Source organism: Phaenicophaeus curvirostris, chromosome 23 (genome assembly GCF_032191515.1).
Source record: "Phaenicophaeus curvirostris isolate KB17595 chromosome 23, BPBGC_Pcur_1.0, whole genome shotgun sequence".
In the NCBI taxonomy this organism is placed as follows: domain Eukaryota; kingdom Metazoa; phylum Chordata; class Aves; order Cuculiformes; family Cuculidae; genus Phaenicophaeus; species Phaenicophaeus curvirostris.
This window is the reverse complement of record NC_091414.1, coordinates 7,938,124-7,966,052: the sequence shown is the minus strand read 5'-3', so window position 1 is coordinate 7,966,052 and position 27,929 is coordinate 7,938,124. Positions and strand designations below refer to the sequence as shown.

At 55.3% G+C, this 27,929-nt stretch overlaps 4 protein-coding genes across 6 annotated transcripts in view; 2 read left to right on the top strand and 2 right to left on the bottom strand.

The window, feature by feature from the left end:
- Positions 1–5,634, top strand: part of EYA3 (EYA transcriptional coactivator and phosphatase 3) — a 54,322-nt gene extending 48,688 nt beyond the window's left edge. For all 3 annotated transcript variants that reach the window (XM_069875467.1, XM_069875465.1, XM_069875466.1), the window contains 4 exons: positions 66–180; positions 607–728; positions 1,009–1,109; positions 1,902–5,634. In XM_069875467.1, the coding sequence (XP_069731568.1) occupies positions 66–180; positions 607–728; positions 1,009–1,109; positions 1,902–1,982 (419 nt within the window). In that variant the 3' untranslated portion in view covers positions 1,983–5,634. The remainder of the gene's footprint in view (positions 1–65; positions 181–606; positions 729–1,008; positions 1,110–1,901) is intronic.
- A 1,538-nt stretch (positions 5,635–7,172) lies between these two features.
- On the bottom strand, positions 7,173–10,677 carry XKR8 (XK related 8). The gene is made up of 3 exons (XM_069875126.1): positions 10,370–10,677; positions 8,824–9,020; positions 7,173–8,144 (listed from the first exon to the last, which is right to left on the bottom strand). The coding sequence occupies exons 1-3, from the start codon at positions 10,651–10,653 to the stop codon at positions 7,405–7,407; spliced, it is 1,221 nt and encodes a 406-aa protein (XP_069731227.1). The 5' UTR covers positions 10,654–10,677; the 3' UTR covers positions 7,173–7,404.
- Positions 10,678–13,510: 2,833 nt separating this feature from the next.
- On the bottom strand, positions 13,511–21,704 carry SMPDL3B (sphingomyelin phosphodiesterase acid like 3B). Its single transcript, XM_069875588.1, has 8 exons — positions 21,467–21,704; positions 20,114–20,327; positions 18,080–18,177; positions 17,427–17,570; positions 16,659–16,831; positions 16,329–16,509; positions 15,032–15,165; positions 13,511–13,941 (listed from the first exon to the last, which is right to left on the bottom strand). The coding sequence occupies exons 1-8, from the start codon at positions 21,702–21,704 to the stop codon at positions 13,549–13,551; spliced, it is 1,575 nt and encodes a 524-aa protein (XP_069731689.1). The 3' UTR covers positions 13,511–13,548.
- RPA2 (replication protein A2) lies at positions 21,217–27,474 on the top strand. The gene is made up of 10 exons (XM_069875274.1): positions 21,217–21,222; positions 21,789–21,809; positions 21,902–21,999; positions 23,342–23,443; positions 23,534–23,647; positions 24,779–24,853; positions 25,441–25,554; positions 25,850–25,960; positions 26,143–26,237; positions 26,843–27,474. The coding sequence occupies exons 2-10, from the start codon at positions 21,794–21,796 to the stop codon at positions 26,925–26,927; spliced, it is 810 nt and encodes a 269-aa protein (XP_069731375.1). The 5' UTR covers positions 21,217–21,222; positions 21,789–21,793; the 3' UTR covers positions 26,928–27,474.
- The last annotated feature ends 455 nt before the right edge of the window (positions 27,475–27,929 follow it).

Genomic DNA, 27,929 nt, shown 5'->3' with positions numbered 1-27,929 from the left:
TGATGGCTCGCTCTGTGTTAGACTTGCCAGCTCAGCTGGAAAAACTTATATTGGTTGCCTTCCAGGCCTTCTTAGCCCACAGAAGAGGGAGGCTCTGCAGCGACTAAGGACCGATATAGAAGTGCTAACGGATTCCTGGCTGGAAACTGCATTGAAGTCCCTGCTACTCATACAGTCCAGGTATGGAAATTGGAAATGTGTGTTGCTTTCTCGCCCTTTTCTGGCACTTAGGTTTGCATGCAGTGCTGTGTTGCAGCAGTGTCCATGTAATGCTACTGCTGCATGTCACACTACTGGGAAGCAGAGAGAATGAGTGCAGGAACTCCACTCCTGAGCACCTTCAGGATTTTTCTGCTGCAACATCTGTGGTTAGGAAGGTGCCCGGGATTGGACAGTGCTCACCAAATCACATTTCTGCCGTAGAATATCTGTTTAAAACAAAAAGCAAGCAAACAAAAACTGTAAATAAAAATCTTGGCCTAAAAAGCCTCTTGTAAGCAGGACAACAAAGCACATGGAACTTTGGAAAGCCGAGTAAGCTGCCCAGAGTAGCCCTTGGCCTCACTGGCTGGAGAGGGGCTTTTACAAGTGGTTTTCTTTTTTCAGAAAAAACTGTGTGAACATCCTGATCACAACTACCCAGCTGGTGCCAGCTCTTGCCAAAGTTCTGCTGTATGGATTGGGCGAGGTGTTTCCCATCGAAAATATTTATAGTGCTACAAAAATAGGTAAGAGGTTTTGTGAAGTGCCTGGCACTCAAGTGTCTGCTACGGGTTAGTGGGTTTTTTTACACAGGAAATCCCAAATTCTGCAGCTGAGTAGCCCCTGTGGGCACTATGGTCCTTCTGGCCATGCCGTAGCTGTGGCTTCTGGCCTCATGAGCTGAACTGGGTGTTATCCCCTTCCCAGTGAGACAAGGATGTGTTTCGCTACTGGAAAGAGGGGACATGTTACGGCTTCTCTTACACTCTGCCTAAGGTTTATTATAGTGAGGTTGTCTTTTGGCAGGTAAAGAGAGCTGCTTTGAGAGGATCGTGTCGCGATTTGGAAAGAAAGTCACCTATGTGGTAATTGGAGATGGGCGTGATGAAGAGGTTGCAGCTAAGCAGGTGGGTTTGTGGCTCTGTGGAGGAGAGGATGCAAAAGGCAGGGACTGCAGCAGGCTCTTTCTGCATGGACTCCCTTTGCGGGGCTGAGCTCTTCAGACCAGGACAGCCAGGAGGAAACTTCACCTTTAATGCAGGAGATCTCTCACTGAATTAGGATGGGGAGCGTTCTGGCTCTTTGGGGTTTAAAGTTTCTGGTTTACTCTTGTTTAGGATTGCGTATGACGTTGTCCCTGCATGACAGTCTCTTCCTGTAGCCTGTCTTGATCAGGGCATGCATCTGGGGAAATGCAGTTTCTCAGGAGCACGGTGGGAGTCAGAACTCGGTGCCAGCAGTCAGTTCAATACACAATGTCTACCTTTAGTCTGAATTGCAGACAAGGAGCAAGCAGTTTGATTTGAACAGGTCTCGGGTTCTTCAGTCCATAGTGAAGTGCATAGGACACTGTCAGGACATTGTCCCAGCCAGCATCGTGCTGTCTGCCACGTGCAGAGCTGTCACCTACACAGGTTCCGGGAGCCCTGCAGAGGCTTTCCTGGAGAAGCAGCAGCTCGCAGCCAAGCACTGAGGTTTCCATCACCAGTAAGCAGAGCTGCTAATAGTGCTGGTGCCCATCATACAGAGATGTGCGGATAAGATGGGCGTCCCAAACTGACGTGCTGAGGCCCTTCCTGAACGCGGTAACGCTCAGGCCGTGCTGTCGTGTATTGCACAGCCCTGCAGGTGCACCTTGACTGCTTCCAGCGAGCCGTAAAATCGCCGGGATAAAGCTGACCTTGTCATCTCTGTTACAGCACAACATGCCTTTCTGGAGGATCACAAATCATGCAGACCTCATGTCCCTTCACCAAGCCCTTGAGTTAGACTTCCTGTAAGAAGCTGGAGCAGAGACGTGACTGCAGCACCCACAAGACCTCTCCATCGCTGGAGAGGCAGAAATCTCATGCATTTGGAGACTCACTTTTCAGCTTGATGAAGAAAACCGACCTAATGCAAACTGTACAGTAAACAAGGTTGTTTCCTGAGGAGCGCAGGCCCTGACAAGTACAAAGGTGTCCTATGAAGTGGCACTGGAGTCCGCAGGGCTGGAGCTTGTGCGCAGAGGCTGCTGAAAGCAGGTGAATCCAGCAGGCAGTCTCCAGAGGGAGGGGTGACACAACACGAGTATTTGTAAGAACCTTCTCCTTTCTATTCAGCTTAGTAGTAGAACCTAAGTAAACACAAAACCTTATTTTTATAAACAAACACTGATGGCAGAGCTGAACCTCCCTTGTTTTGCAAAGCTGAAAGAGCTGTGTGTTTTTTCAGAGGAAATACTAATGAAAATGTCAAAAATACCTCTATTGCTGTGAAATGCATCCTCTCTCCTCCCCTTTGGGTGTTCAAAGCAGGTAATTTATTACAATGTCCTTATGTTATTTCCTTAACATGGGATTACTGGAAAATAGAAAGATAAAGGAATGTTTCTGGGATACACAATTCCTTGTAAAGGAAACTGTTAGTGTTCAGAGTTGATCCCAGTGGCTCCCAGTCAGCGTGTGCCCCAGTGCTGTTCACAAGCAGGAGTCCGACCCAGAGCGTAGGTCCCACAGGAAATCTAGGAAACCCAAACATTAGATAGAGCACAGCAATCTCGTGGGCTGCACAGATGTGAGCAGAGTCCTCGTCAGGACCAGGGGAGAACAAAATCCTCATGGATGTTATAGAAGGGTGTGGTTGTTAACCTTCCCCTCTGCTTTCCTGACTCCTTTTGTGAGAGTGAGTTCCTTTTAGTTAGAATCAGAGTCAATTTTCTTGTATTCTTCTTTATGTTAGTCTAAGGACATTGCTAGAAACAAAACCCTTTGAAGAGGGACTTTGTTTTCAAAGACACTGTGACTTGGCAGCCTGGAGCACGCTGGCCTTGGGAGCAATGGTTACGCTGGTCCTCCTGCTGCTGTCCCAGAAGGTGAGGCTGGAGCTGGGGAGTGGCAGCACCGCTGGCCAGGGAAGGGCACCTGGAGACAGGGCTGGCACGGGCGCTGGTTTGGTGCCAGGTCAGGCTGTGTTCAGTGGGATTTACCTCCTCCCTGTGCCCCGGTGGCACCAAATCCACAGGCACATGGATTTTCTGCAGAGGCCGGACGCCTGCTGTGCCCCTCACAAGCCTCTGCTATGCCCCAGCCCCACCAGCACTGTCTCCAGCTCAGCCCCACCACCTGGGACCTGCGAGGACTGGTCTGGAAGCACGATTGCTTCAGGGAGGACACTGACCCACTCAGGCTGTGCCCACAGAAGCAGGTGCTGTGTTTGCTGCATTCCTTTCATGGCATTATTTACTGAGGAGTAATTTCCATCTGTGCTGGGGAGTTCCTGGGCCAGCTCCGGTCACCACCGTGGAGGAGGTGCCAAGAGGGGGCTGGGATCCCCAGAGCTGAAGGATGGGACACAGAGGTCTCCGTTTCACGTGTTCCTAGCTCCAGTTTTAGGGTTTTTTTTTAAATAACCTGAAATCAGATAATTTTCTCTTTCTCCACGGTGGTCACAGGAGTGGTTGCTGTGCCTGCAGACCATGGCGAGGTGTTGGCATCTCGCAGGCAGATGCGCAGGGTCTGCTCTGGGCACACGCTGTCTGCGCAGAAGCTGCTTCCTGCGTGCAGCGTGGCCTCTTCTCCATAAGGGGAACGTGAGGAGCTGGGTTCTGCTGGGGCTATTCCTGAGCACCTTGGGTGAGGGGATTTCTTTCGGCTGCACTGGCAGCAGAGCCCGTGCAGCAAGCAGGGGCTGCGCTGTGTCACACTCGGCAGCGGGGTTTGGCCGGGAGCAGGAGTGGGAGCCCATGGGGATGTGTTCCCATCTGCCGTGTACACAGGGTGGGGAGCTCCAGAAGCTCTGGTGCCCTGGGTGTTCACAGGCAGGGGAGGGCACGTAGGCCTGTGCTGGCATTTCACAGCAGTGTGGGCAGAGAAGGGGGAGATGCTGTGGGGCCGCAGCTCTGTTACTGCTGGATCCATAAAAAATCCAGGTCATCTGGCATCCAGGGAAGGGTGTTCCTGCTTCAGCTGGAGCAGATCTGCTAGGGATTGAGCTGTGCTGAGAGGCAGCCCTGTTGCTCCCAGGTTCTAAAGTGTTAGCAGAGTCATAGAATCATAGAATTGTTTGGTTGGAAAAAAACCTTTGTGATCATCAAGGCCAGCCATCCCTGGCCACTACTAAATCATATCCCTGAGCGCCTTGTCTACCCATCTTTAAAACCCCTCCTGGGATGGTGACCCCCACCACCTCCCTGGGCAGCTTCTGCCAGTGCCTGAGAACCTTTTTGGTGAAGACACTTCTCCTGATGTCTAATCTGAACCTGCCCTGGTGCAACTTGAGGCCATTCCCTCTCGTCCCATCACCTGTCACCTGGGAGAAGAGACCAACACCCACCTCACCGCAACCTCCTTTCAGGCAGTTGTAGACAGTGATGAGGTCTCCCCTCAGCCTCATTTTCTCCATACCGAACACCCCCAGGATTCACAGCTGCCTCTCCTAACGCTTGTTCTCCCGCCCCTTCCCTATCTCCATTCCTCCTCTCTGGACGTGCTCCAGCCCCGCAATGTCCTTGTAGCAAGGGGCTGATTTGCAGTCAGCGGAGCCTGAGCTGTATCCTGACCATCTCCCTGCGGGTCCCCAGCCCATCCAAAGGTCTCCTGTAAGCAGGCTTGGGAGGTGTCCCAGCCCGCAAAGCAGCCTGTTTGGAGCACGTCTTGTACTCCAGACAGTTGAACTTTGGGATTCAAACCTGTGCCTTAACCTCCCGCCGTTTGGCGTGGTCGAGCGGCCCCTTTGCTCCAGTCCAAAGCAGCTCACCAGGGAGCTGGGCTGGCCCGCGGTGGGACGTGTTTTGCCTGGCCACTCGCAGCGAGTGCTGGCCCAGGGTACCGGCTGGCTTCACGTTCTGTTTGTTTACTTTAAAATGTTTTAAGGAGCTTTTCAAACATCGGCAAAATTTGAGCTGTGTGGAACTCCTGCAGCCGGTGGCATTTCGTAGATATTTATATGATGTCTCCTTGAATGTATGTAAAGTACTTTTATATTAGGAGGTGGATGGTACATTTCTGTGTTTGTTTAATAAAGGTTGGCCTGGCTATTTTATTTTTCCCTCTGTTGGCTGAATTTAAGACTTTTCCTGTCTCGTGTGGCAGGAGCAGCATCTCTGTCCCAGCGCTGCTCTGCCGCTGTCTCTGTGCCCTCCCAGTACCTCTGGCCTGGCTGTGGCTGAACTGGTGACAAACCCAAATGCTGGGCTGCCTTCAGCCTCCCCTCCAGCTTCACCACGGCCACGGAGGCTTTAAAACCACACTGGTTTTAGTACTTGCTGCCTCCAGGAGCCCTGGGGAAAACACCCCTGCTGGTGCTCCTGGAAGGCAGCAGACTTGGAGCTGCAGCCTCTTGCTGCCCCACGGACCCCAGGCGCTGCCAGTTCCAGAGCCTCTGCTCACTCCTGGTCTGTGTAATGGGAACTGTCCTGTGAACTGGAAAAAAATAAAGTCTTTATTTTCTATAGTCACTGCTTCTGCCTGTTCTCTGACAGCCTGCGCTTCGTGGCACCGCTGGCACAGGCTGCTGGAGCTCCTGGCCCTGGGGAGCCAGTGGCAGAGGTGCCAGCTCCTTGGTGCTGGGACTGTCCCACCCCTGACCTGTCTTCTTGTCCTTCAAGCAGCCCTCGCAGAATGGTTTGGGTTGGAAAAGACCTTAAAGCCCATCCAGTCCCAACCCCCTGCCTGGGCCAGGGCATCACCACCCTCACAGGAAAACATTTCTTCCCAAGATCTCATCTCAATCTCTTTCAAGAGAAAACTATTCCCCTTCATCCTACCCCTGCACTCCCTGATCCAGAGCCCCTCCCCAGCTTTCCTGGAGCCCCTTTCAGCACTGGAAGCTGCTTTAAGGTCTGCCTGCAGCCTTCCCTTCTCCAGGCTGAACAACCCCAACTCTCTCAGCCTGTGCTCATATGGGAAGTGCTCCAGCTCTCGGATCATCTCTGTGGCCTCCGATAGTTCCACATCCCTCTGTGGAGGACTCCAGAACTGGACATAATGCTCCAGATGGGGTCTCACCAGAGCGGAGCAGAGCGGCAGAGTCCCCTGTCTTGCCCTGCGGGTCCCATGGTTTGGATACAGCCCAGGACACGGTTGGTTTCTGGGCTGTGAGCACACATTGCCAGCTTTATGGTGCCCCGTCCCTAGATGTGATCAAGGCCAGGCTGGATGGGCCTTGGGCAGCCTGGTGCAGGGGGAGGTGTCCCTGCCATTGGCAGGGGGCGTTGGAATTGGATGGTCTTTAAGGTCCCTTCCAACCCAAACCATTCTATGATTCTGTGAAGCTCCCCGTCTCCCAGCACCCAAGTCCTTCTCTTCAGTGCTGCTCCCAACCCATTTGGCACCCAGCCTGTATTTGTGATTTTCCCAACCCCAGTGCAGGGTTCTCCCGGCCCTCTGTCCCTGTCCAGGTGCTCATCCCTCTCTAGACACAGCTGTGAAAACAGCATTTCAGCCTCTCCTCGGGCTGCATCCTGTTTCCCCTGGCACAGGGCTCCCTGTGGGACAGGGTCCTGCCAGGAGGGTGGGTGACAGTGACAGAGGCCAAGGGGCAGCGCCCGCCTGGGCCAGGAGCGAAGGGGTGACGGGCCAACCCCAGCACCCAGCTTCAAGCACGAAGTGTTGGCTCTGCCCCTCTCGGCCCACAGCAGGTGGGAAAAGGCAGGAAGGGACCTGGCAAAGGGCAGAACCGATGGTTCCGCGTTGGAAGCAGCTTCCCCGTTTCCGAAGAGGCAGCGCGTGGCTGCAAGGCGGGGGCACAGCCCAGAGCGCCCTGCGGCCCTGCCCTGCGCACGCTGATAACGGGCAATCTTTGGCCTTAACAGCGAGGCAGGAGAAGAGCCCGGGCTGGGAAGAGAAAGACCAAACCAGCTGCTGCCAAGGAGGAGACGAGCAATCCCCGACCTGCCCTGCCCTCCCTGAGCAGCAGCGCAGCCACAGGTGCCGGGGGGGCACAGACAGACAAAACTGCTTGGGGGGTTGTTTCTTTTTTTTTTTTCTTTTTGAAAACGCTTGTAATAAATAATGAGTGAAGATCCCAGGCGCGCAGCGGCAGCACGTTGGCCCCCACCCACGACCACCGTGGCCGCACTGCGAGCCATGGGAGTGCAGGGGCTCGCACGTCACCCCTGCTTTCTGCCAGGTCCCTCCAGGTGCCCTGACCAATGCGGGCAGGGGGTCAGAACCAGGAGCGGGATGAACACATCCCTCTCTCCAGCAAAGGCACTTTGGAGCCTCACACGGCAGACTCGGCAGCCGCGACCCCGTTGAGCGAGCGTGGCTGCGCCAGCCGGGGGACGGCGCAGTGGGCCTGGGCCAGGCAGCGCATCCGCCTGTTCAGCAGCTCCGGCCCCGAGAGCGAGCGCAACGCCAGCCCAGCGCTCGTGCCGTCGGCATCCACCTCGTCGCAGCCGCGCCCTCGCTGCGCCAGCACGTTGGGGTGCAGCCACTTGTAGTAGGCGCCTCGCAGCGCCAGCCCCAGCAGGTAGCAGGGCAGCGCGGCCGCCACCACCGGCACGAGGTACGCGCGCTCGTCGTCAGGCGGCCGCCACCAGAGCCAGGACGCGGCCAGCAACGCGCTGTCCACCAGCATGAAGCCGTAGTAGATGATGCTGCGGGGCAGCGTCCGCCCCGGCGCCACGTTGAACCAGCTGAAGTAGAGGATGACGGCCACCACGGCGCGGTACAGCTGCTCAGGGCCCGGAGACTCCATGAAGTCCGTGCCCTGGAGGCTGACCCAGAGGAACATCGCGAGCCACACGAGCGGGAAATGCACGGCCACGCCGTAGGGCCAGAACAGCGCGAAGAGGGCGATGGCGAGGACGCGGGGGCAGAGGAGGAAGAGGTTCCACAGGAAGTAGAGGAAGGAAGAGCCCACGCTCAGCGCGTGCTTGTCCTGCAAGAAGGCGCGCAGGGACTGGTGGTAATCCAGGAGGGACCAGGTCACGCAGAGGAAAGCGGTGCAGATCCCCACCCCTGCAAACACAGCACGAGACATTGAGAAGGGGCCCAGCCTGGCTCAGACCTCCCCCTGCCCAGCATGGCTCAAAACAGCTTCCCAGCAGCAAACAGAGCCCCCTCAGCACCCCCTGCTCCCCCCCACCACTCCAATGCTCCCCCAGTGCCCTCCAGCCTCCCCTCCATCACCCTGCTCCTCCCCCTGGCCTCCCACCCACCCCAAGGAGGAGCCTGGTGCCCAGGAGATGGGGAAGAAGCAATGAGATCGAGCAGCTCTGAGAGTCAGCAGATCCCTTTGCCCTTCCCTATGCCAGGATGGGCATCAGAGCATCTCCTTAGAATCATAGAATCATAGAATCACCAGGTTGGGAGAGACCCACTGGATCATCGAGTCCAACCGTTCCTTGGTGACCTTTGCTCTCCCCTCTGTCCACATCCACATCCACATCTACATCCACATCCACCAGCCTCTCCCTGCTCCCCAGCAGGGCTCCCACTTTCCCTCCCAGCCCTCTGCCTCTCCTGGGTCACAGGGGGACCCCAACCCGCCCCCGACCAGCACCGGCTTCGGGGGCACAAGCGTTGGGCATGGGAGGAGAGCTGGGGAGAACGGTGCTGGAGAACCTCAAGCAGGACAGGACGGTGTCCCACTGGATCCCATCACGTCCAAGCCCGCTCTGAGCCCGCAGCCCCTCACCCTGGGAGGGCTCGGCCTCGTTTGTGTGCAGGATGGCGTAGAGGAGCAGGGTGAGCTGCGGGGTGTTCTCCAGGAACGTCTCGAAGAGGCGCAGCATGCTGATGTCGTGCGAGAGGAAGGCGATGTGGCTCTGCTCGTCCTCATCCTCCTCCTGGGCCCAGCACACCTTCCAGCCCACCCTGAGCGCGTGCAGGCACCTGCGCGGGGACGCGGCCGGCGCTGAGCACGGGCCCTCGGCACAACCTGCTCCAACCTGTGCCCAAAGCCCTTCCCTTGGCGTGATGGGAACGGCCTCAAGCTGCACCAAGGGCAGCTTCAGATGGGGAAAACCTCACGGAAAGGGTCTCAGACACGGGCAGAGGCTGCTCGGGCAGTGGAGGAGTCCCCAGCCCGGGGGGTTTAACGGGGGCAGAGGAGATGCTCGGGGATGGTTCAGTAGTGGACAGGGGTGGTCGAAGATCTCGAAGGTCTTTTCCAACCCTCTGATTCTATGATTCCCACCCGTTCCAAGCCCAGCAGCACAGTGTCCTCAGGACGCTCGGCCGCTGCGTGAACCTGAACATCATCCTCGGCAGCAGCCGGACTGTGTACCCGGCCCGCAGTTTGGCAGGAGCCGGAGCAGCACCAGGAGCCGGAGCAGCACCAGGAGCACAGCCAGGGCTTTGGGACACGCGTGGGAAACCTCAGCGCGAGGGAGGGTGGTTGCCACCTGGGGCTGAGTCAGGGACCCCTTGCGCATCCCAACCCCCGGGATTGGGGGGGACGGGGCATCCCCTATGCCCAGTGTCGGGGTGTCCAGGGGGTCCCCGGCCAGAGTGGCGGCTGCAGGGTGAGGGGCGGCCTGGGGGGGATGGGAGGGGGGGGCTGGAGGGATGCAGGGGGTACCGGAGGGTTTCAGGGGGTACCAGAGGGTTGCAGGGGGTGGAGGCAGCACTGGGGAGATGCAGGGGGTATCAGAGGGGTGCAGGGGGTACCGGGAGAGTGCAGGGGGGTATCAGAGGGGTGTAGGGGGTACCGGGGGGGTGCAGGGGGGTATCAGAGGGGTGTAGGGGGTACCAGGGGGTGCAGGGGGAAGCACTGGGGGGGTGCAGGGAGTATCAGAGGGGTGTAGGGGGTACCGGGGGAGTGCAGGGGGGTATCAGAGGGGTGCAGGGGGTATCAGAGGGGGGTGCAGGGGGAAGCACTGGGGAGGGTGCAGGGGGTACCAGGGGGTGCAGGGGGAAGCACTGGGGGGGTGCAGGGGGTATCAGAGGGGTGCAGGGGGTATCAGAGGGGGGTGCAGGGGGTATCAGAGGGGGGTGCAGGGGGAAGCACTGGGAGGATGCAGGGGGTATCAGAGGGGGGTGCAAGGGGTACCGGGGGGTGCAGGGGGAAACACTGGGGGGGGTGCAGGGGGAAGCACTGGGGTGTAGGGGGTACCGGGGGGGTGCAGGGGGTATCAGAGGGGTGCAGGAGGAAGCACTGGGGGGGTGCAGGGGGTAGCGGGGGGGTGCAGGGGGAAGCACCGTGGGGGTGCAGGGGAGATGCTGGAGCGGGGCCGCGGCACCTGAAGAGGAATCCGAGCTGGAGGAGGTGCAGGGCGGCGAGCTGCCAGGCGGGCAGGCGGGGCCGCAGGGCGGGCGGGTCGGAGCGCAGCCAGAGCCAGCTGCACGCCTGGGCGGCCGCGGAGGCTCCGGCCAGCAGCGCCAGCACCAGCGCGGCCCAGCCCGGCCGCCCGGCCCTCGCGTAGCCCGCCGCCACCCACCCGTCCGCGCACACGTCCAGCACCGCGGCCGCCGCCCCCGCGCCCGCCAGAGCCAGCTGCACCGGCCCGAACCGGGACCGCGGCATGGCCGGCGGGCACCGGGACCCTGCGGAGCCGCCCGAGCCCCCCGAGATCCGCCCCGGGTGGGGCCTCGGGGGGGCGGGGCCTACAGGGCGCGGGCTGCGCGGGGCCTCGGGAGGGGCCCCGCCCCTCCCGAGGCCCCGCGCAGCCCGCGCCCTGTAGGCCCCGCCCCCTGCGTCTCCTGTAAGCCCCGCCCCCTTCACCCGCCCCCTCAGGGAGTCTGGTGAGGGGGCTGGAGAACAGGCCTTATGGGGAGCGGCTGAGAGAGCTGGTGGAGATTTAGAATCCTAGAATAAACCATGTCCCTCAGCACCTCGTCCACCCGTGCCTTAAACACCTCCAGGGAAGGGGACTCAACCCCCTCCCTGGGCAGCCTCTGCCAGTGCCCAATGACCCTTTCTGTGAAGATTTTTTTCCTAATGTCCAGCCTAAATCTCCCCTGGTGGAGCTTGAGGCCATTTCCTCTCGTCCTGTCCCCTGTCACTTGGGAGAAGAGGCCAGCACCCTCCTCTCCACAACCTCCTTTCAGGTAGTTGTAGAGAGCAATGAGGTCTCCCCTCAGCCTCCTCTTCTCCAGGCTAAACAACCCCAGCTCTCTCAGCCGCTCCCCATAAGACCTGTTCTCCAGCCCCCTCATAGGGCTCCTCTCCTTTAGGCTAGACATAAGGAAAAAATTTTTCACAGAAAGGGTCATTGGGCACTGTCAGAGGCTGCCCAGGGAGGGGGTTGATTCACCTTCCCTGGAGGGGTTTAAGGGACGGGTGGACGAGGTGCTAAGGCACATGGTTTAGTGTTTGATAGGAATGGTTGGACTCGATGATCTGGTGGGTCTCTTCCAACCTGGTTATTCTATGATTCTATGACTCAGAGCCCCCGCCCCCGTGCAGGCCCCACATCCCGCCCCATCGCCCCAGGCCCTCCCAGCCCCACCGCTCCCACAGAGGGGCCAAGGGTGTATGGGTTCTGTTGGGTTCTCTCCCAGTCGGTGTGGAGCCCGCAGCTCCGCAGTCCTGAGGAATGGTTGGACTTGGTGTTCCTGAAGGTCTTTTCCAACCTAACGATTCCATGATCCTCCTGCAGCCGGGAGGAGTTCATGGCACGGCAGCACCAAGAAGTGTTCCCAGAGCTCCGTGATGCGTCCGGGTCTGTTCAAGATCTTTGTCGATGAGCTGGATGCTCAGTCAGTCTGCAAAAGACACTGAGCTGTGCGGGAGTGTTGATGCTCTGGAGGGCAGGGAGGGTCTGCAGAGGCACCTGGACAGGCTGGATTGATGGACCAGGGCCAGTTGTGTGAGCTGCAACAAGGCCGAGTGTTGGGTCCTGCACTTGGGTCACAACAACCCCATGCAGCGCTCCAGGCTCGGAGAAGAGCAACGGGGAAGCTGCCCTTCAGAAAAGGCCCCTGGGGTCAACAGCGGCTGGACATGAGCCAGCAGTGACCAAGAAGGCCAACAGCAGCCTGGCTGGGATCAGCCATGGGGTGGCCAGCAGGACCAGGGAAGGGATTGTGCCCTGGACTCAGCTCTGGTGAGGCCACAGCTTGAATCCTGAGTTCCGTTTTCAGCCCCTCAGTACAAGAAAGACATTGTGGGGTTGGAGCGTGTCCGGAGAAGGGAACGGAGCTTGGGAAAAGGCAGGAGAACAGGGGTTGTGGGAGCAGCTGAGGGACCTGGGGCTGTTCAGTGTGGAGGAGGCTGAGGGGAGACCTCGTCGCTCTCTGCAGCTCCTGGAAAGGAGGTTTTGGTGAGGTGCGTGCTGGTCTCTTCTTCCAAGTAACAAAAGGTAGGATGAGAGGAAATGGCCTCGAGTTGCACCAGGGTAGGTTTAGATTGGGCATCAGGGCAAATTTCTTTACTGACAGAGTTGTGAAGCCCTGTCAGAGGCTGCCCAGGGCAGTGGTGGAGTTTCCATCCCTGGACAGTTCAATAAGCGTGTGGCCATGGCACTTGGGGACAGGGCTTGGTCAGCATGGTGAGGCTGGGCTGATTTTTGGACTGGATGAGATTAGAGATCTTTTCCAAACATAATGATTCCATGATTCTATGAAGGCAGTGTCACCATCTGTTCCCCTTCAGGGAGCTCTGGTGCCTGGGAATGGGACAGGACATGGGTGCCAGGAAGGAAGAAGACCCAGCCAGGGGCGACCAGGCTCCCACACGGAACTGGCTGCCCGGGAGCCAGCAGGAGGCCCCAAGCTCCCCCAGCACAGTTCGCTCCAGCACACACTCTGAAGAGGCACCAAAGCCAAACCATCACAAGGCCAAACAAATCATCAAGGCCAAATGGCACAAAAAAGTTCTTTATGCTCAGCAACTCGGGGGAAAAGCCCACATTTTAAAAATAATGATAATCAGGTGGCTTACCCTGGAGCCTCTGCTTGGGCACTGACATATGAAAGTCACAACCCAGACTCCAGGTTCGCACACTGTCCAAGGAAGAGCCAATCCCACCTGGCTTTGCTCACAAGCCAAGGGCAAGGCTGCTGCTGTGTAAGACCATCAAGACAAAACTTTCCGTGTAGTCCTTCCAGAAGGGAAGCGTGTGCCAGCATAAGGACTCCACCTGGCAGATGCCTCGGGATCACAGGGCAGCTCACAGCACTCATCCACGGCAAGCTGAGGTCCATGGGAAGGCCTGATCTTCATCCAAGTTGTGGGATAACCTCTGAGACAGACCCCTGGTGCAAGTCAGTCTGGCACAAAAAGACTTTGTAGCAAACACTGCCCGTTTCTGATAAAGCACCTTCTTCTAGAAGATTTTGAATCAATATCTTAGAGATTTTAGTAAAAGCCATTGATTTTGTCTTGGTTTCTGATTAAGTACTCAGTGCCAAAAGCATTCAAGACTGACAGATCATGTGCATCATGAACCTGTGCTCTTTATTTCCTCTTGCTCTGTCCTCACAGTGTGTGCTGGGGACTCAGCAGCCCTACGAGCAAGCACAACGATAAAAGCCAAACACTGATGACAGCAGGGGCAGAGCTGCTGCTTTTAACACACTCATTGTATTTGGAAAAATCAACTTCCCTGATGGCACAAACGTGATCAACGCGGCAGGCCTCATTGCACAGGGTGAGGTCATATTTCACAGAATTAAACTCATAGTACTGCTGCAGATAGTGAGGGTCCTCTGAGATCCTCTCCAGCACCGTCTGCATGGAGTGCGCAGAGCCGTTAGGGATTTGGAAGGCTTCTGTCAGCCTGTACTCTTCCTCCCACAGTGGGAACTCTTCCTCTTGTGTTGAGGTCATCAGGTTGGCATCAGTTAGGTTGAAGTAGTAAGTGACCATATCCTGCAGGGAGATAAAAACAGCACGAGGACAGGTCAGGAAAGGATTGGCCCTTGAGTGAAGTGTTTGGCTGGGATGGGATCAGCCCCTTCTCCCAGGTGCTGCTGTGCAGCCCCACAGTGTTCCCCGCAGACACGTGTGTTCCCCGCAGACAGGGAGGCAGGGAGCTGCACCTCGACAGGGTGTTCCACCACGATGTGAACCTGGGGACAGACCACTCGGGTGGAGCCACCAGAGCTCACCACAAATGCATCATTACACAAGGGATGAAGAGATGGCTTTTCTCTGCTTGACTTTTACCTCCAAATATCAGGAATTTTGAGCCCGGCCTGCTTCAGAATCACTGTTCTTTCCTATCAACACTGCCTACTGGTAAGAGCAAGGGTTGCAGTAGTGTTATGTACTGAGAGAAGTTATTTTCTCAACTGTGAACAAACTAAAGAAGGAAGTTTTTCATAGCTTCTGTTTTCAGTCTCTTGCCCTTTTTCTCTCTGCTTCTCTTGTTCCCCAGCCTTCCAGTGTATTTTAGCATTAATTTCTCATGCTATAAACATGTACGCTGAGCACCTACAGAGCTGCTTTATCCACCACAAAGAAAGGCACAAACACCTCATCCCCTTCCTCTTTGCAAAGAAGAGGCAGAGGGAACAGAAGCTGCCTCTACATTTCATTTATTCAAATCTATTACAAATGAATCAATTCAGCAAGCAGGGACACCGAAATAATTTTCTAGGCGGTCAAAAGGTTTTAGAGGGTGTTTGACAAGCCTGTCAGTCCCCAAAGTTCTGCACTCCAGGTTGCCTCGGTAGTAAAGCAAGCGTCAAACAAGACCAAAGACATGGAGAACATGACAAAGCCCGGCCTGCCCTGGGGAACTCATACCAGCAGAAGGCCTGGGCCAGCTGACCGTGGTCACCCTGCTGGTACTGACGCTCTTACTAAACCTCCGTGCTAGCCATGAGGCTGAAACACCTTGGCTGAGGTCCTCTCCCACAGAGATGCTTGGGTCAAGTAGTCCCGCCTGTTAAAACCACACGGAGGAATTAAAGCACCTTTCTGAGACTGCAGTATGCAGCACACAGGGATCACTTACCAGCACCTGAAGGGTGTCAGGGTCATAGTCGATCACCCGAATCCCAGGGTTGTTGGCTCCATTGATCACTCCAGGTAAAGTTGTTTTCCAGGGAGTCACGCCAGGGGCCAGGAACATGACATTGATTGGAGAACCTCAACAGAAAGGCAAAACAACCCATGAATCGGAGACCCTGGCTCATATCAGACACTGTTCCCACTGCAGGGAGCATCCTGGGAACCAACTGCCCTGCGAAGAGCAGCTTTATCACCTAGTTACAACAGCTCACACATAAAGATTAGCACATGGAACTGTCTGCTGCAGCGGAGAAGAGGCTTTCCACTGCTGCTTAAGATTCTTGCAGTGAGGGTGCACAGGAGAACCACACTCAGCAAGAGAGACCCAGAGCACTACCCATAACCCAGTGCAAAGATTCCTAACTGACCCCTTATCTCTGTCACAACCCGGCCTGGACAGCCCAGGGGTCATTGGGGTGAGATGCTTGGTCTCCCTGTAAAATTTATGGGTTCAATACCCACAGGGTTACATGAAGGCAAAACAATGCCAAACGATGAGTCCAAAAAGGAATTTATTTGTGCAGGTAGTCTTAGGAATAAGATTGGCATTGGCTGCTAAATCTGTGTTCAGGAAAAACAAAGAAAGGGAGAAAAAGGAGGAAAGGGAAAAAGAGAGCAAAGTGCAAGGACACCACCTGGTCTCCAGTCCTCCTCCCCTCCTCCCAGGAGCACGGGCGCACTACAAATGGCCCCTCTTGTAGAGTATTATTTATAGGTTTTGGTGGGACTGCACAGGGCTGCTTCTAGGAAAGTTCTGGAGCTGGGTTGGGGGAGGAGAGGTTCTCCTTCCTGGGGGCTCTCTGCCGTTCTGCCCCTGCTCTCCCTACTGCAGGACTGCAGCGTCACCTCCCTGGGCAGCAAGTGCAGCTGGGCTGCTTGTGTGACTGAGATAAGGCTGAAAGAAACGGTCTCTGCTGCAGTTTGAAAACAAGTGGTTTAAGGCAAACCGTTTGAGTACCAAAAATTCAGTTTCTGTCCAAACTCCATCAACAGGGAGCAGGCAAGAAGCTGCAAGGCACTGAGGGGAAACAGCAAAATTTGAGGGTAAACGGGAAGGAGGGATGGAGCTGCAGGCTAGGGGTGCAGACCAGAACCCCTGTTGTCTCTTGTTGACCAAAGCATTTTCAGGCCTTTTCTGGCAGCTGCCTTCAGCTAAGAGACACTGAAAACTCTCATTGACAGGGATTTTCTGGGGGATGGAAGAGCTATTAGGCAAATGCTTGGGTGCCCAGCACTGGTACCTGTATCACTGTAGAACATCCGAAAGCTGTCTGTGTGATGGTGCCCAAAAAACTGAGCAGCAATCACTTTGTAGTGCTTCTGCACGATTTTCAAGTAACGTTCATTAAAGCCGCTCCGGAACCAGGGCTTTCCTCGTTTCTTCTCAAAGAAGCCAGGAGGGACGTGCCCCACGATGTAGACCTACAAAAGCAAAGAGCTGCTCTGAACTCACGCGCTTCCCACAGCGCATGGACTTGGAGTGACGACACAGAGAGGAGAGCAGGAGCAAGGAGAGCTTCCAGGCTGTGAGAAACCCTCTACAAGGCTGGTTTATTCTTTTCTGTTGATACCATTTCATCTGCTCTAGAGGCATTGGTCAGCGTTTCCTCCAGCCACTGGAACTGCCCTCCAGGATCCTCCTCGCCAGCTGTCTCACCATTCTGGTCATAGTACAGGTTGGTGTTGAGGACAACTACTCGCCCTCTTGTATCTGGGCTGGGCAGCTTCTCACTGTAGAAAGCTCCTGAAAAAAATGCAACCAGCAGGGAAAGAGCTGGAGGCCTGGTCACACTGGCTGCCGTGACTCCAGATCTCTCTTTCCATCCCTCTCAGCCCTCCTTGGCAACAGCTACCACAGAGTCACCACCCGGACAAAGTGCCAGCTCTGACCACTCTGGGATGGGTATTTGCAGTGACTTTTCCCCCCCCGTGCACCTCTCGTCGTGCCTTTACGTCTCAAGGTGAGGGGAGACCCTGCAAGGGGACAGCATGCAGCACCAGGAGCTGGGCAGCTCCAGAGAGCCACAGCGCTCGTGCACACCAGCCACCTTCTTAGAAGATCTTTCTTCTTTCACTGAAGCTACCCACTCTGCATTCACTGTAGGGACACTTACCAGTAACTTGAGAAAGGCAGGAGGGACTAAGGCATAAAGAAATTTCTTTTCTTGCAAACAGGAGAACTCAGTGCCAAAAATCAGCACTAAATCGGGCCTTTCCCCTGCAAATATTCTACAAATACTCTTGCCCTGATCATAGAAGTAGGAAAAAACATGCATGGTGTTCTCCTAACCGTCCCCACCTCCCCAGAGTGATGCCAGCATGAGCCAGCAGTGCCACACCTGCTCTGAAGAGAGGAATGGAAGCATTGTTCAGCCAGGGACGCCACAGTTCAGCTGTTCGGTTGTAGATCCTGTGCTCCTTCCCTGGGAATTGATTCTTGGGGTGGAAGTCATGATTGCCCATCGCAGCATAGACTTTAGTGTCTAGAGACAGAGAAAAGGAGGAACAGAGGAACCCATACTTGCTTCAGAGTTCCTACGCTCCCTTGGGGGCTTGGAAAGAACAGCTTGGCTGAAGAGCATTGCAAAAGCGAATCATCCTCACCACAGACAAGTGGCTGCACGGACATGGAGGTTTCGACACTGCAAAGACCACCCTCCTCAGGACAAGCCACCCTGGAGCCACAGCTTCACTACTGAATAAGTGAGCTACCACCACCAGCAACGCTCCTTCCCCCACTGCTGGCATGGATCAAGCCTTAGGAAATTTTGCTGCCTTTTCTGTCTTAATGACTAATTACAGAAATGTTTATTTTCCCCTCTTCTGACTTAACCTGAAATGATAATTGCGCTTCAGATGCTTTGATTCAGACACACCTCTACCACACAGCGACTAGGAAGAGGACAAACAAGTCCTAACAACCACAGCCCTTCCATGTGTCTTCCTGTAAGACTCTGGGCTCCTTTCCCCTTCCCATCCTCTCAAATCCTACCTGGAAATGTCGCTTTTATCAGAGAAGTCAGATTTTCTATTATGTGCAGAACCTTTTCTTCTCCAAGCTTCTCATCGGGGACATGTGGGGTATCATCCCTTAAAAAATGAAAGCAGCTCAGTCACTGTGATGAACAGGGCATGCGCTTAAAGCAATGAGCAAGGCAGAGAAACTGGTTTATTTCTCTTTTTGCCTCTTTTTGCCAAGGCTCTGAGGGAGTTTTGAGGAATTGTTCCAAGTGAGAACTGGCTCCACTTTCTTCTGCCTTGAAAAATCCATACATGAAGATGCGAAGCGGAGGCTCACCCAGCCTCAGCCCATTAATACGACAATAAAGCTTCTGCAGAAACTGCAAGGAACAGCATTTTGCCATCTCGGGTCAACATCTGATCAGCGATAGTGAAGCAAAGGTGCTTGAACAGCAGGAAAGCAACTCTCATTAAAAGGAAAGAAAGGCATGCTGCCAAGCAAGACTATGACCATAAGGTCTGACTCTAAAAACACAGCAGAAACCGCTTCAGTATTCTCACGAATTTGCCTATGGCTTTGGAAGATTAAGCCCATTGCAGAGGTAGATCAAACTTACGTCAAAGAACTGGGGGAAATAGTTTGAAGGAAAGTGAAAGATCAACATAAATTCATAATCACTCGTATGTAGGAACAATTGTCTGCAGAGATAGAAAATGAAAACCAGGGATCAGGCAACAGCACTGCAAACCATGACTGGAGGTTACAGCACATCAAGGGTTGATGTTGCACCATTAGAAGGAAAGAAAGCATTACAAGAGGATATAAAAACTTCTAATAATCTTGCAAAATAGAGCTTTTACTGCCTGTAGGTGCTATTGAGGACTCCTGTGGAACAGGCACACACTCCTGGAGACTGTACTAGGAGAAAAAATGCTCCCTTTTGGGAGGTTCCCATACTTTTTTTTTTTTTTTTTTTGGCTTTAGAGAATAACAGCCCCTTTTTGAGACAGGGACCTGATCCAGAGGGAGGTGTCCCTGCCCATGGTAGGGGATGGAACTGGATGGGCTTTAAGACCCCTTCCAACCCACACCTTTCCATGATTCCTCGGAGTACATGAAATGCTCAGGGAATGGGATGTGCGTTCTCTAAGTGCACCACATCGTGCTCGTTGGAGGCAGTGGGAGGAGAGCATTGCAGAACGAGCAGGATGTGGTGCACTCCGAGGAATCATGGAAAGGTTTGGGTTGGAAGGGATGTTAAAACCCAGCCAGTTCCACCCCGTGCCATGGGCAGGGACACCTCCCTCTGGATCAGGAGCTCCAAGCCCCATCCAACCTGGCCTTGAACCCCTCCAGGGATGGGACAGCCACCACTTCTCTAGGCAACCTGGGCCAGGGCCTCCCTGCCCTTATTGTGGTGAATTTCTTACTAATGTCTAATCTAAATGTTCCTCCTCCCAATTTAAACTGTTTCCCGTCTTCCTATCCCTGCACTCCTTGGTCAAGAGCCTCTCCCCAGCTTTCCTGGAGCCCCTTTCAGTACTTGAAGCTGCTCTAAGGTCTCCCCAGAGCCTTCTCTTGTGCAGGCTGAACAACCCCAACTCCCCCAGCGAGTCCTCATATGGCAGCTGCTCCAGCCCTTGGATCATCCTTGTGGCCTCCTCTGGACTCGCTCCCAACAGATTCTTCCTGTGCTGAGGACTCCAGAATTGGACACAGGGCTCCAGTGAGGTCTCACCAGAGTGAAGCAGAGGGGCAGAATCCCCTCCCTCCCTGCTGGTTCCATGGTTTGGATGGTTTCTGGGCTGTGAGTGCATGTTGCCAGCTTATGTTGAGCTTCTCATCCCCCAGCACCTCAACTCTTTCTCCTCAGTGCTGCTCCCCTTCATGTCAAAAGGAGGGAGAGCAGTGACTGGTCCTTACCTTGTCATTCCGGAACCCTCTCGGCGATCAGATGCCCCACTGCGGCTGTGCTGCCCCCCGCCTCCCCTTTGGGTCACCCACCCCGAGCCTCAGCAGGCACCACGCACAGACCTAAACGCCAGCACCCAGATCCCTGCTCACCCTGTCCAGAGCACGAAGTGTGGCTGTGGCAGGCGGAGGCGCATGGCCCGGGCGGCCGAGGCCAGCAGGCGCCAGGGCGCGTCGCAGCGGTGGCTGCCCCAGGGCCCACCAGGGGCACCGGGACTCGAGCCCCCTGATGGGCAGCCCTGCCCGGCCGCCGCTGCTGCCTCGTACTCGGGGTCCCAGTGCAGGTCTGTGATGTGCCAGAACCGCCCTGCGGATCAATGGGGCGTCGATCAGTGGGGCTAGGGAGCAGGGGTGCAGGTCAGTGAGGCACAGATTAATGGGACAAGAGTCAATGGGGCGTGGATCATTGGGGCAGGGGGAGTGGATCAATGGGACAAGAATCATAGAATCACTAAGTTGGAAAAGACCCCCAGGATCATTGAGTCCAACCATTCCCATCAATCACTAAACCATGTCCCTTAGCACCTCGTCCACCTGTGCCTTAAACCCCTTCAGGGAAGGTGACTCAACCCCCTCCCTGGGCAGCCTCTGCCAGTGCCCAATGACCCTTTCTGTGAAGAATTTTTTCCTAATGTTCAGCCTGAACCTCCCCTGGTGGAGCTTGAGGCCATTCCCTCTCATCCTGTCCCCTGTCACTTGGGAGAAGAGCCCAGCTCCCTCCTCTCCACAACCTCCTTTCAGGTAGTTGTAGAGAGCAATGAGGTCTCCCCTCAGCCTCCTCTTCTCCAGGCTAAACACCCCCAGCTCTCTCAGCCGCTCCTCTTGTTCTCCAGCCCCCTCACCAGCTTTGTTGCTCTTCTCTGGACTCGCTCCAGAGCCTCAACATCCTTCTTGTGGTGAGGGGCCCAGAACTGAACTCAGGATTCGAGGAGCGGTCTCACCAGTGCCGAGTCCAGAGGGAGAAGAACCTCCCTGGCCCTGCTGGTCACGCCGTTTCTGATCCAAGCCAAGATGCCATTGGCCTTCTTGGCCACCTGGGCCCCTGCTGGCTCATATTCAGTCGCTGTCAACCAACACCCCCAGGTCCCTCTCCTCCAGGCAGTTTCCAGCCAGACTTCTCCCAGTCTATAGCCCTGCTCAGGGTTGTTGTGCCCCAAGCGCAGGATCAACGGGACGCGGATCAGCGGTGCAGCGGGGAGCGGTTCAGCGGGGCTGGGGAGCAGGGGGGCGGGTCAGTGGGCTGTGGATCAATGGGACAAGATTCAATGGGGCGCGGATCCGTGAGGCAGGGAGAGTGGATCAGTGGGGCGCGGATCAATGGGACAAGAATCAATAAACCAATAGGCGGGGGGGGGGGGGGAGCACAGATCTCTGGGGGGCGGATTAATGGGGCAGGGGGCGCGGATCAGCGGGGGCGGCTGGTCGGGGCGCCCTGCCCAGCCCTACCCGGCGCGGCGGCGGCCGGCGGGCGGCGCAGGAGCAGCGGCAGGAGGAGCAGGAGCAGCGGCGGCAGCATGGACGGCTCGGAGGGCTCGGAGGGCTCGGAGGGCTCGGACGGCTCGGAGGGCTCGGACGGCTCGGACGGCTCGGGCGCCTCAGGTGGCTCGGGCGGCTCTGAACCAGCCCCGCAGGGCCGGGCAGTGCCCGCACTCAAGATGGCGCCGCGCGCGTCGCCCGCTGCCATTGGCCGGCCGGGGGGCGCTGATTGGCCGCCGCGCGGGTTCCGGCGCGGGGCGGGGCGGGCGGCGCGCGGGCCCGGGAGCGGCCGCCGCCATGTGGAGCGGGCACGGTGAGGGGGGGGGCGGCACCGGGGAGGTACCGGCAGCAACCCCCCCCCCCCCAGCTCCTCCGGCTCATCCCTCCTCCCCCCGTGTCCCGCAGGCACCTTCGAGGGCGGGTTCGGCGCCGCGGGGCCGCCGGGCGGGTTCGCGCAGTCCCCGGGCGGGTTCGGGTCCCAGGCCGGGAGCGAGAGGAAGCAGGTGCGGGGGAAACGGGGCTGTGGGAGCGGGGGGGGCCCGGGGAGCAGAGCGGGGTGGTGGGAGGAAACGGGCTGGCGGGGAGAGAGGAACGTGGGGGGTTAGAGAATCGTGGAATGGGTTGAAGGGACCTCAAAGCCCGTCCAGCTCCATCCCTGCCACGGGCACGGGCCCCTCCCTGTGCGCCCCGGCCTGGAGCAGCCCCGGGGCTGGGGCAGCCACGGCTTCCCGGGCAGAGGGATGGGAGGAAAGAGTCTGGGGGCGGGAGGAGGAATGGGGGGGGTTGGCCAGGGCAGGGGGGCTCTGCGAGTGGGGTTGGGGGGACAGTGAGGGGAATGGGGGCGAAAGGAGCTGGGAGGAAAGGGGCTTGGGGAGCTGGGGGGAGGCGGGAGGAGCGGGGCAGAGGGCTGGGATGGCCGGGGGGGCGCAGGAGCACAAGAAGAAATGGAGTGGGGGGCAGGGGGAGGAAAAGGGTGAAGGGGGAGCGGATGGGAGGGGAAATGGGGTGAGGGATGGTGGGGGAAAATGAAGCTGGGGGCAATGGGAGGAACGAGTCCAGAGAAGAGCAACAAAGCTGGTGAGGGGGCTGGAGAGCAGGTCTTATGGGGAGCGGCAGAGAGAGCTGGGGGTGTTCAGCCTGGAGAAGAGGAGGCTGAGGGGAGACCTCACTGCTCTCTACAACTACCTGAGAGGAGGTTGTAGAGAGGAGGGAGCTGGGCTCTTCTCCCAAGGGACAGGGGACAGGACAAGAGGGAATGGCCTCAAGCTCCGCCAGGGGAGGTTTAGGCTGGACATTAGGAAAAAATTCTTCACAGAAAGGGTCATTGGTTCCTGGCAGAGGCTGCCCAGGGAGGGGGTTGATTCACCTTCCCTGCAGGTGTTTAAGGGACGGGTGGACGAGGTGCTGAGGGACATGGTTTAGTGTTTGATAGGAATGATTGGACTCAATGATCCGGTGGGTCTCTTCCAACCTGGTTATTCTATGATTCTATGAATGGGGCTTGGGGGTGCAAGGCAGGGGGACCGGGTGTGGGCAGCTGGTGGGGTGGTGAGCAGAGCAGCAAGAAGAAAGGAGTGAGAAGTGGGGTGGAGGGTGGCAGGAAGAAAGAGGCAAGTGGAGAGGTGGGGAGTAGGACAGGGGGTAGTTGGAGGAACAGGGTAGGGGATGGTGGGTTGGGGCTGCCACGGGAGCAGGGCAGGAGAAGGAACGGGGCTGGGGGGAGAGAGGCTGGGGCAGTGGGAGGAGAGGGGTGAGGGACAGCCGGGGTGAGGGGTACAGAGGTTGGGGTCTGGTTGCGGGCCATTTGCTCTCCCTCAGCGCTGACAGCCCCGCTGCCCCATGCAGAGAATCCGCTCGCAGAACATAGTGCCCTGCACAGTGTCACAGCTGCTGGCAGCTGAGCAGGTGGATGAAGCCTTCCGGATCCGTGATGTGGAGATCTCCCAGGTGGGCACCGGGGAACGCAGCAAGGGGGAAGGAAGGCTGCAGGTAAATCAGACTCGCTTCCTGGATAAACTCTTCCCTCTTCCAATGCAGGTGACCATCATGGGGATCATTCGGCACGCTGAGAAAGCACCAACAAACATCCTGTACAAAGTGGACGACATGACGGCAGCCCCGATGGATGTCAGGCAGTGGGTCGATACTGATGTAAGCACCACATTCCTTATGAGTGTGCTTCCTTGAAAGCACTGGAAATGGTAAAGAGAGATAATATAGCAGAAGGATTAGACATTAGGAAAAACTTATTCACCGAAAGGGTTCTCAGGCACTGGCAGAGGCTGCACAGGGAGGTGATTGAGTCCCCATCCCTGGAGGTGTTTGAAAGGTGGTTAGGTGAAGTGCTTAGGGATATGATTTAGTAGTGGACAGGTACAATTGGACCTGATGATCTCAAGGGTCTTTTCCAACCTAGGGATTATATGATTCTAAGAGGTGGCTGTTCTCAAAACCGGTTTAGGAGTCACGTGCCTCTGAAAGCCAAGGGAGCTGCTGCTGTAGCAGAGACCAGTGGTGCCATATGCAACTCTGAATTTTGTAATTCATTTGTTCTTCTACATTGAATCACTTTGAATTATTTGTCAGAGTTTAGCAGCTGAAGCTCAGATGTTGCCTCACAGCTGAACTAAGAGATGCGTGCCCAGTGACTTGGTGCAGAAGTATAAGCAGAGGGAGTGAACAGAGACTTCTGTGTGGCTCAGAGGTTGAGGCAAAGATGTGTCCTGATGAATATTGTGCTGTTTTCTGATGTGTACCTCCTGATGTGCTGGAAAATCTCAGTGCTGGTATAGCAGACCTTGAAACCAGCCCATGGAACCCTGTTGTACATTTGTAGGCAAACTGCTGAGTTCGGTTGAACAACTTTGGGAGAGTAATTGGGCAGACATTGAGCTGGGTTAACTGCAGGTTTAGCATAGCTGCAAAAACGGTTCTGACCAGCTTCCATTCCTCTAGCCAAGTTACGTCATTGAACACCTGCTTTTACTGTTTGAGGGTTCTTTCCTTTTGTTGCTCTGTGAAAATCCCTCAGATGGACAGAGATAGCAGAGCAAACAACTGGCTGTGACTGCTGTCAAATGTAGCCTGTGTTCAGAGGAGTAAATAGTTTTATTCTAGTTTTCATTTAAGGTTAAGTTCACCTAAACTGCCCTTGCTGAATGTAGGAACGCATGCTGTTTGTGTTTGCTTGAGATAAGCCTCCTTTCCCAAATAATTTGAGATGATGGAGAAATGAAATGGTGAATCAGCAAAACCTTTTGTTCTCCTTTCCTTCCCGGTTAGGAGGCAGGTGGCGAGAACGTTGTGGTACCTCCAGGAACGTACGTCAAAGTTGCTGGACACCTCCGGTCTTTCCAGGTGAGGTCCTGTTACCATGTCTGACTCCAGGCCACGAGGCTGGAGGAGCGGCGTGAGGGACTGGTGTTCTAGCACAGACCATAGCACCCACCTGATCGTGGTCTTTGTTCTTCCTTTTGCCTTTGCCAGGGCTCTATTTAATAACACCTTAATGGTTCCTAAATGCAAAGGACAAGAGGGCCCGTTTAAAATGTCCCTCTTCATCTGTACATTGCTTTCAGCAGAGCAGAGCACTGGCCACCAGGTTCTCGGTCCTTGTGCTATATAGCTGAGACCGAGTTCTGGCTGATGGGGAAGCTTCTTGTAGTGCATTCTGTGATGTGGTTGCACATAACTAAATATATAAATAAATATTTAAATAGTGGTGCATGCATTACACCAAAATGCAGTTGATTATCACCTGGTTAGGAAGAAATTGTTTTGCAAAATCATGTAGAGAGCCTCAGTCAGGAAATTCCGGACTGGTTCCATGCAGGGAGGCTCCCTCCCTGCTGCTGACCTGGAGAGAATGATGGGGCTGGCTGCTCAGCGGTTCCTGTTCTGTGATGTGAAGGGTTTTTTCCTTTTCTTTTTCTTTTCTTTGGAAGAATAAGAAAAGCTTGGTGGCGTTTAAAGTCATGCCTCTGGAAAACATGAATGAGTTCACCACACACATCCTGGAGATTGTCAACGCGCATATGATCCTCAGGAAGAATCTCATGGTATGTGCTGATCCATCGCAGCCCTCGCGGCGTCCCTGGTTGGCTCCCATGGAGAGGGACTTGTTGGCTCGTTGCAGAAGTTGTACATAGGTTTTGTGGCTGGAAAACTTGAAGCTGCTGGTGGTGTAACAGGAGTCCTGGCTTCCTTGGAGAGAGGTTGTGTTGCAGTCCATTTCCAGTGGTTTCTTTTGGGAATCTATTTTTAATTATTGTTTCTCTCAAATAACACCAAGTCTTTAATGCTGTGGGTTCATGGCAGCCTGGGTAACCGCAGCTTTTACTCTGGTAATTGCAGTCAGCGTCGAGAGTGCCGCAGTCGTTTTCCTCTACTGGGATCAGTGACATGGGGGGCTACGGAGGAGGCAGCAGCCTTCCAGTGAACGGGCTCACAGCGCACCAGAGTCAGGTAGGCGCAAGCAGTGTCTCCGGGAACACTGCAGCCCCAGCAGAGCCTGCTGCTGTGTGATGTAGGACAAAGAAATGCAAGCTCGGTTGTTCTTTGAAGCTGGATAGTTCTTCCTCAGTCTTGCCGTCCATGGATGGTGGGGAAGCTCAGCTGCATGCTGATGGTGGTTCTTGCTTTTCCAGGTGCTGAACTTGATTAAGAACTGCCCTGTCCCAGAAGGCATGAGTCTTCAGGAGCTGAAACTTCAGCTCCAGAATATGAGCATGGCAACGATCAAGTAAGTGTGTAGAAATGAAGGATGTTGTGGAAATCTAGGCAGTCCTTCTTGGGGTCTGATAAAAGCTGGCAGAGAGGAAAGTACTGGGTGAGCCTCTTGTGAAACAGAGCTGGCAATCTTGGATATTCCCAGTAGGATGCAGTAGTGAGCCAGATCTTTTGCAGTCTTCAACAGGGTATTGAAATGCTTTGCTCCGAAGCTGTTTAACTTTAGGAGCAAAGGAATAGTTTTCTGTAAGTGCTGTGGTGCCTCAGCAGTGTTTTCTCCCATTCCAGAACTGCATTGCTCTCTGCACGCTCATTAAAACTAGGGAATAGACTTCCTCTGTTCTCCTTTCCTTGCTGTCTCTCATAACTTCTCCCTGAGAATTAGAAAACCAGTGAAGCCTAAAGACAGTCATTAATGCCCATTGTATTGCTGTGTGCTGTCCCCTCTGAAGCGAAACCATAGGTTTTGCTTTTACCTGGGAACTGCGAGGGCAGCTGCTCACACTGAGAGCTTCCCTTGGCAGGTGCCAGAAGGGAACGTGAGGGATGGGGGTCTCTTGAGTGGGAAATTCCTGACAGAAAGTTAGCAATGGTTTGGTTTTTTTTTTTCCTTCAAAGGCAAGCAGTCGAATTCCTCAGCAGTGAGGGACACATCTACTCCACTGTGGATGATGATCACTACAAGTCAACGGATGCTGAGTGAAGTTACTTCCAGCTGGGGTTAGTTCTAAGCAAGTGCTTGTCTGTGTATCAAGTTATCCTACCGAGCTTCGTGATGTGGAAGGTGATCTCTGCTCTTCCCGTCCTGTAAGAGTCCTGGTTACTCCGAGTGCCTCCTTGGAATTCAAGGCCACGCAGAAAGTATAGATTCTCTTACCTGGACTTGATTATACGCCATGACCGTGTGACTGAAAGCATAAGCAGACATGGGAAAACTGAACTCCTTGGAGCTTTGGAGCCTTCGGTTTGTTTTTGTCTCCTTAGAGGATTCTGTGTTAGAAAGAAAAACCTCTTCCTAATCTTGTCCTGGGCAGATGGTCTTTTTTTTTCTAGAGCTGTCCCTGCTAACTCAGCTTTCATTCCCTTTCATTCACAAAGTGGGTAGCCAAGAGTAATATTCCACTACTGCACAGGAATCATGAATAGATTTTGAATTGGTTTAGTTTATGCATTTAAATCTATATTTGTACCGGGAGGTGATCTTGTTACTAGAGCTTTTGAACATTTCCAATAAAGTTTTAACTTGGGTAGCCTTGCCTGCCTGTGTGTTCCTAGAGGCTTTGCTTCTTCCCTGGAAAAGAGAATGTCTGTGCTGACAAAATGTAGCCAAGTGGGGAACAGCACAGGCTGCGCTTTCAGAGTTAGAATAACAGGATCGTGGAGTGGTTGGTTTGGGTTGGAAGGATGGGGTCATTCCCAAAGGATTGGGGGTGTCTCCAGGATGGGGGTGTCTCCAGGATGGGGCTGTCCCCAGGGAGGGGTGACAAGGCTGCAGTGCTGGACATCAAAAAGCCCCAGAGCTGCAGTTCTTCCCTTGGCCTCCTTCCCCCAGTGCAGAAACGCCCGTGCCCTCTGCTGTGGAACAACCCCCGCTCTGGGATCGCACCCATGACTGGCATGAAAGAAAAGAGGAGCAAATGCTGGATTCTGCACCTGGGACGGCTCGTGCTGGGACCAAGGATAAAGTGGGAGAGGAGTGGCTGGA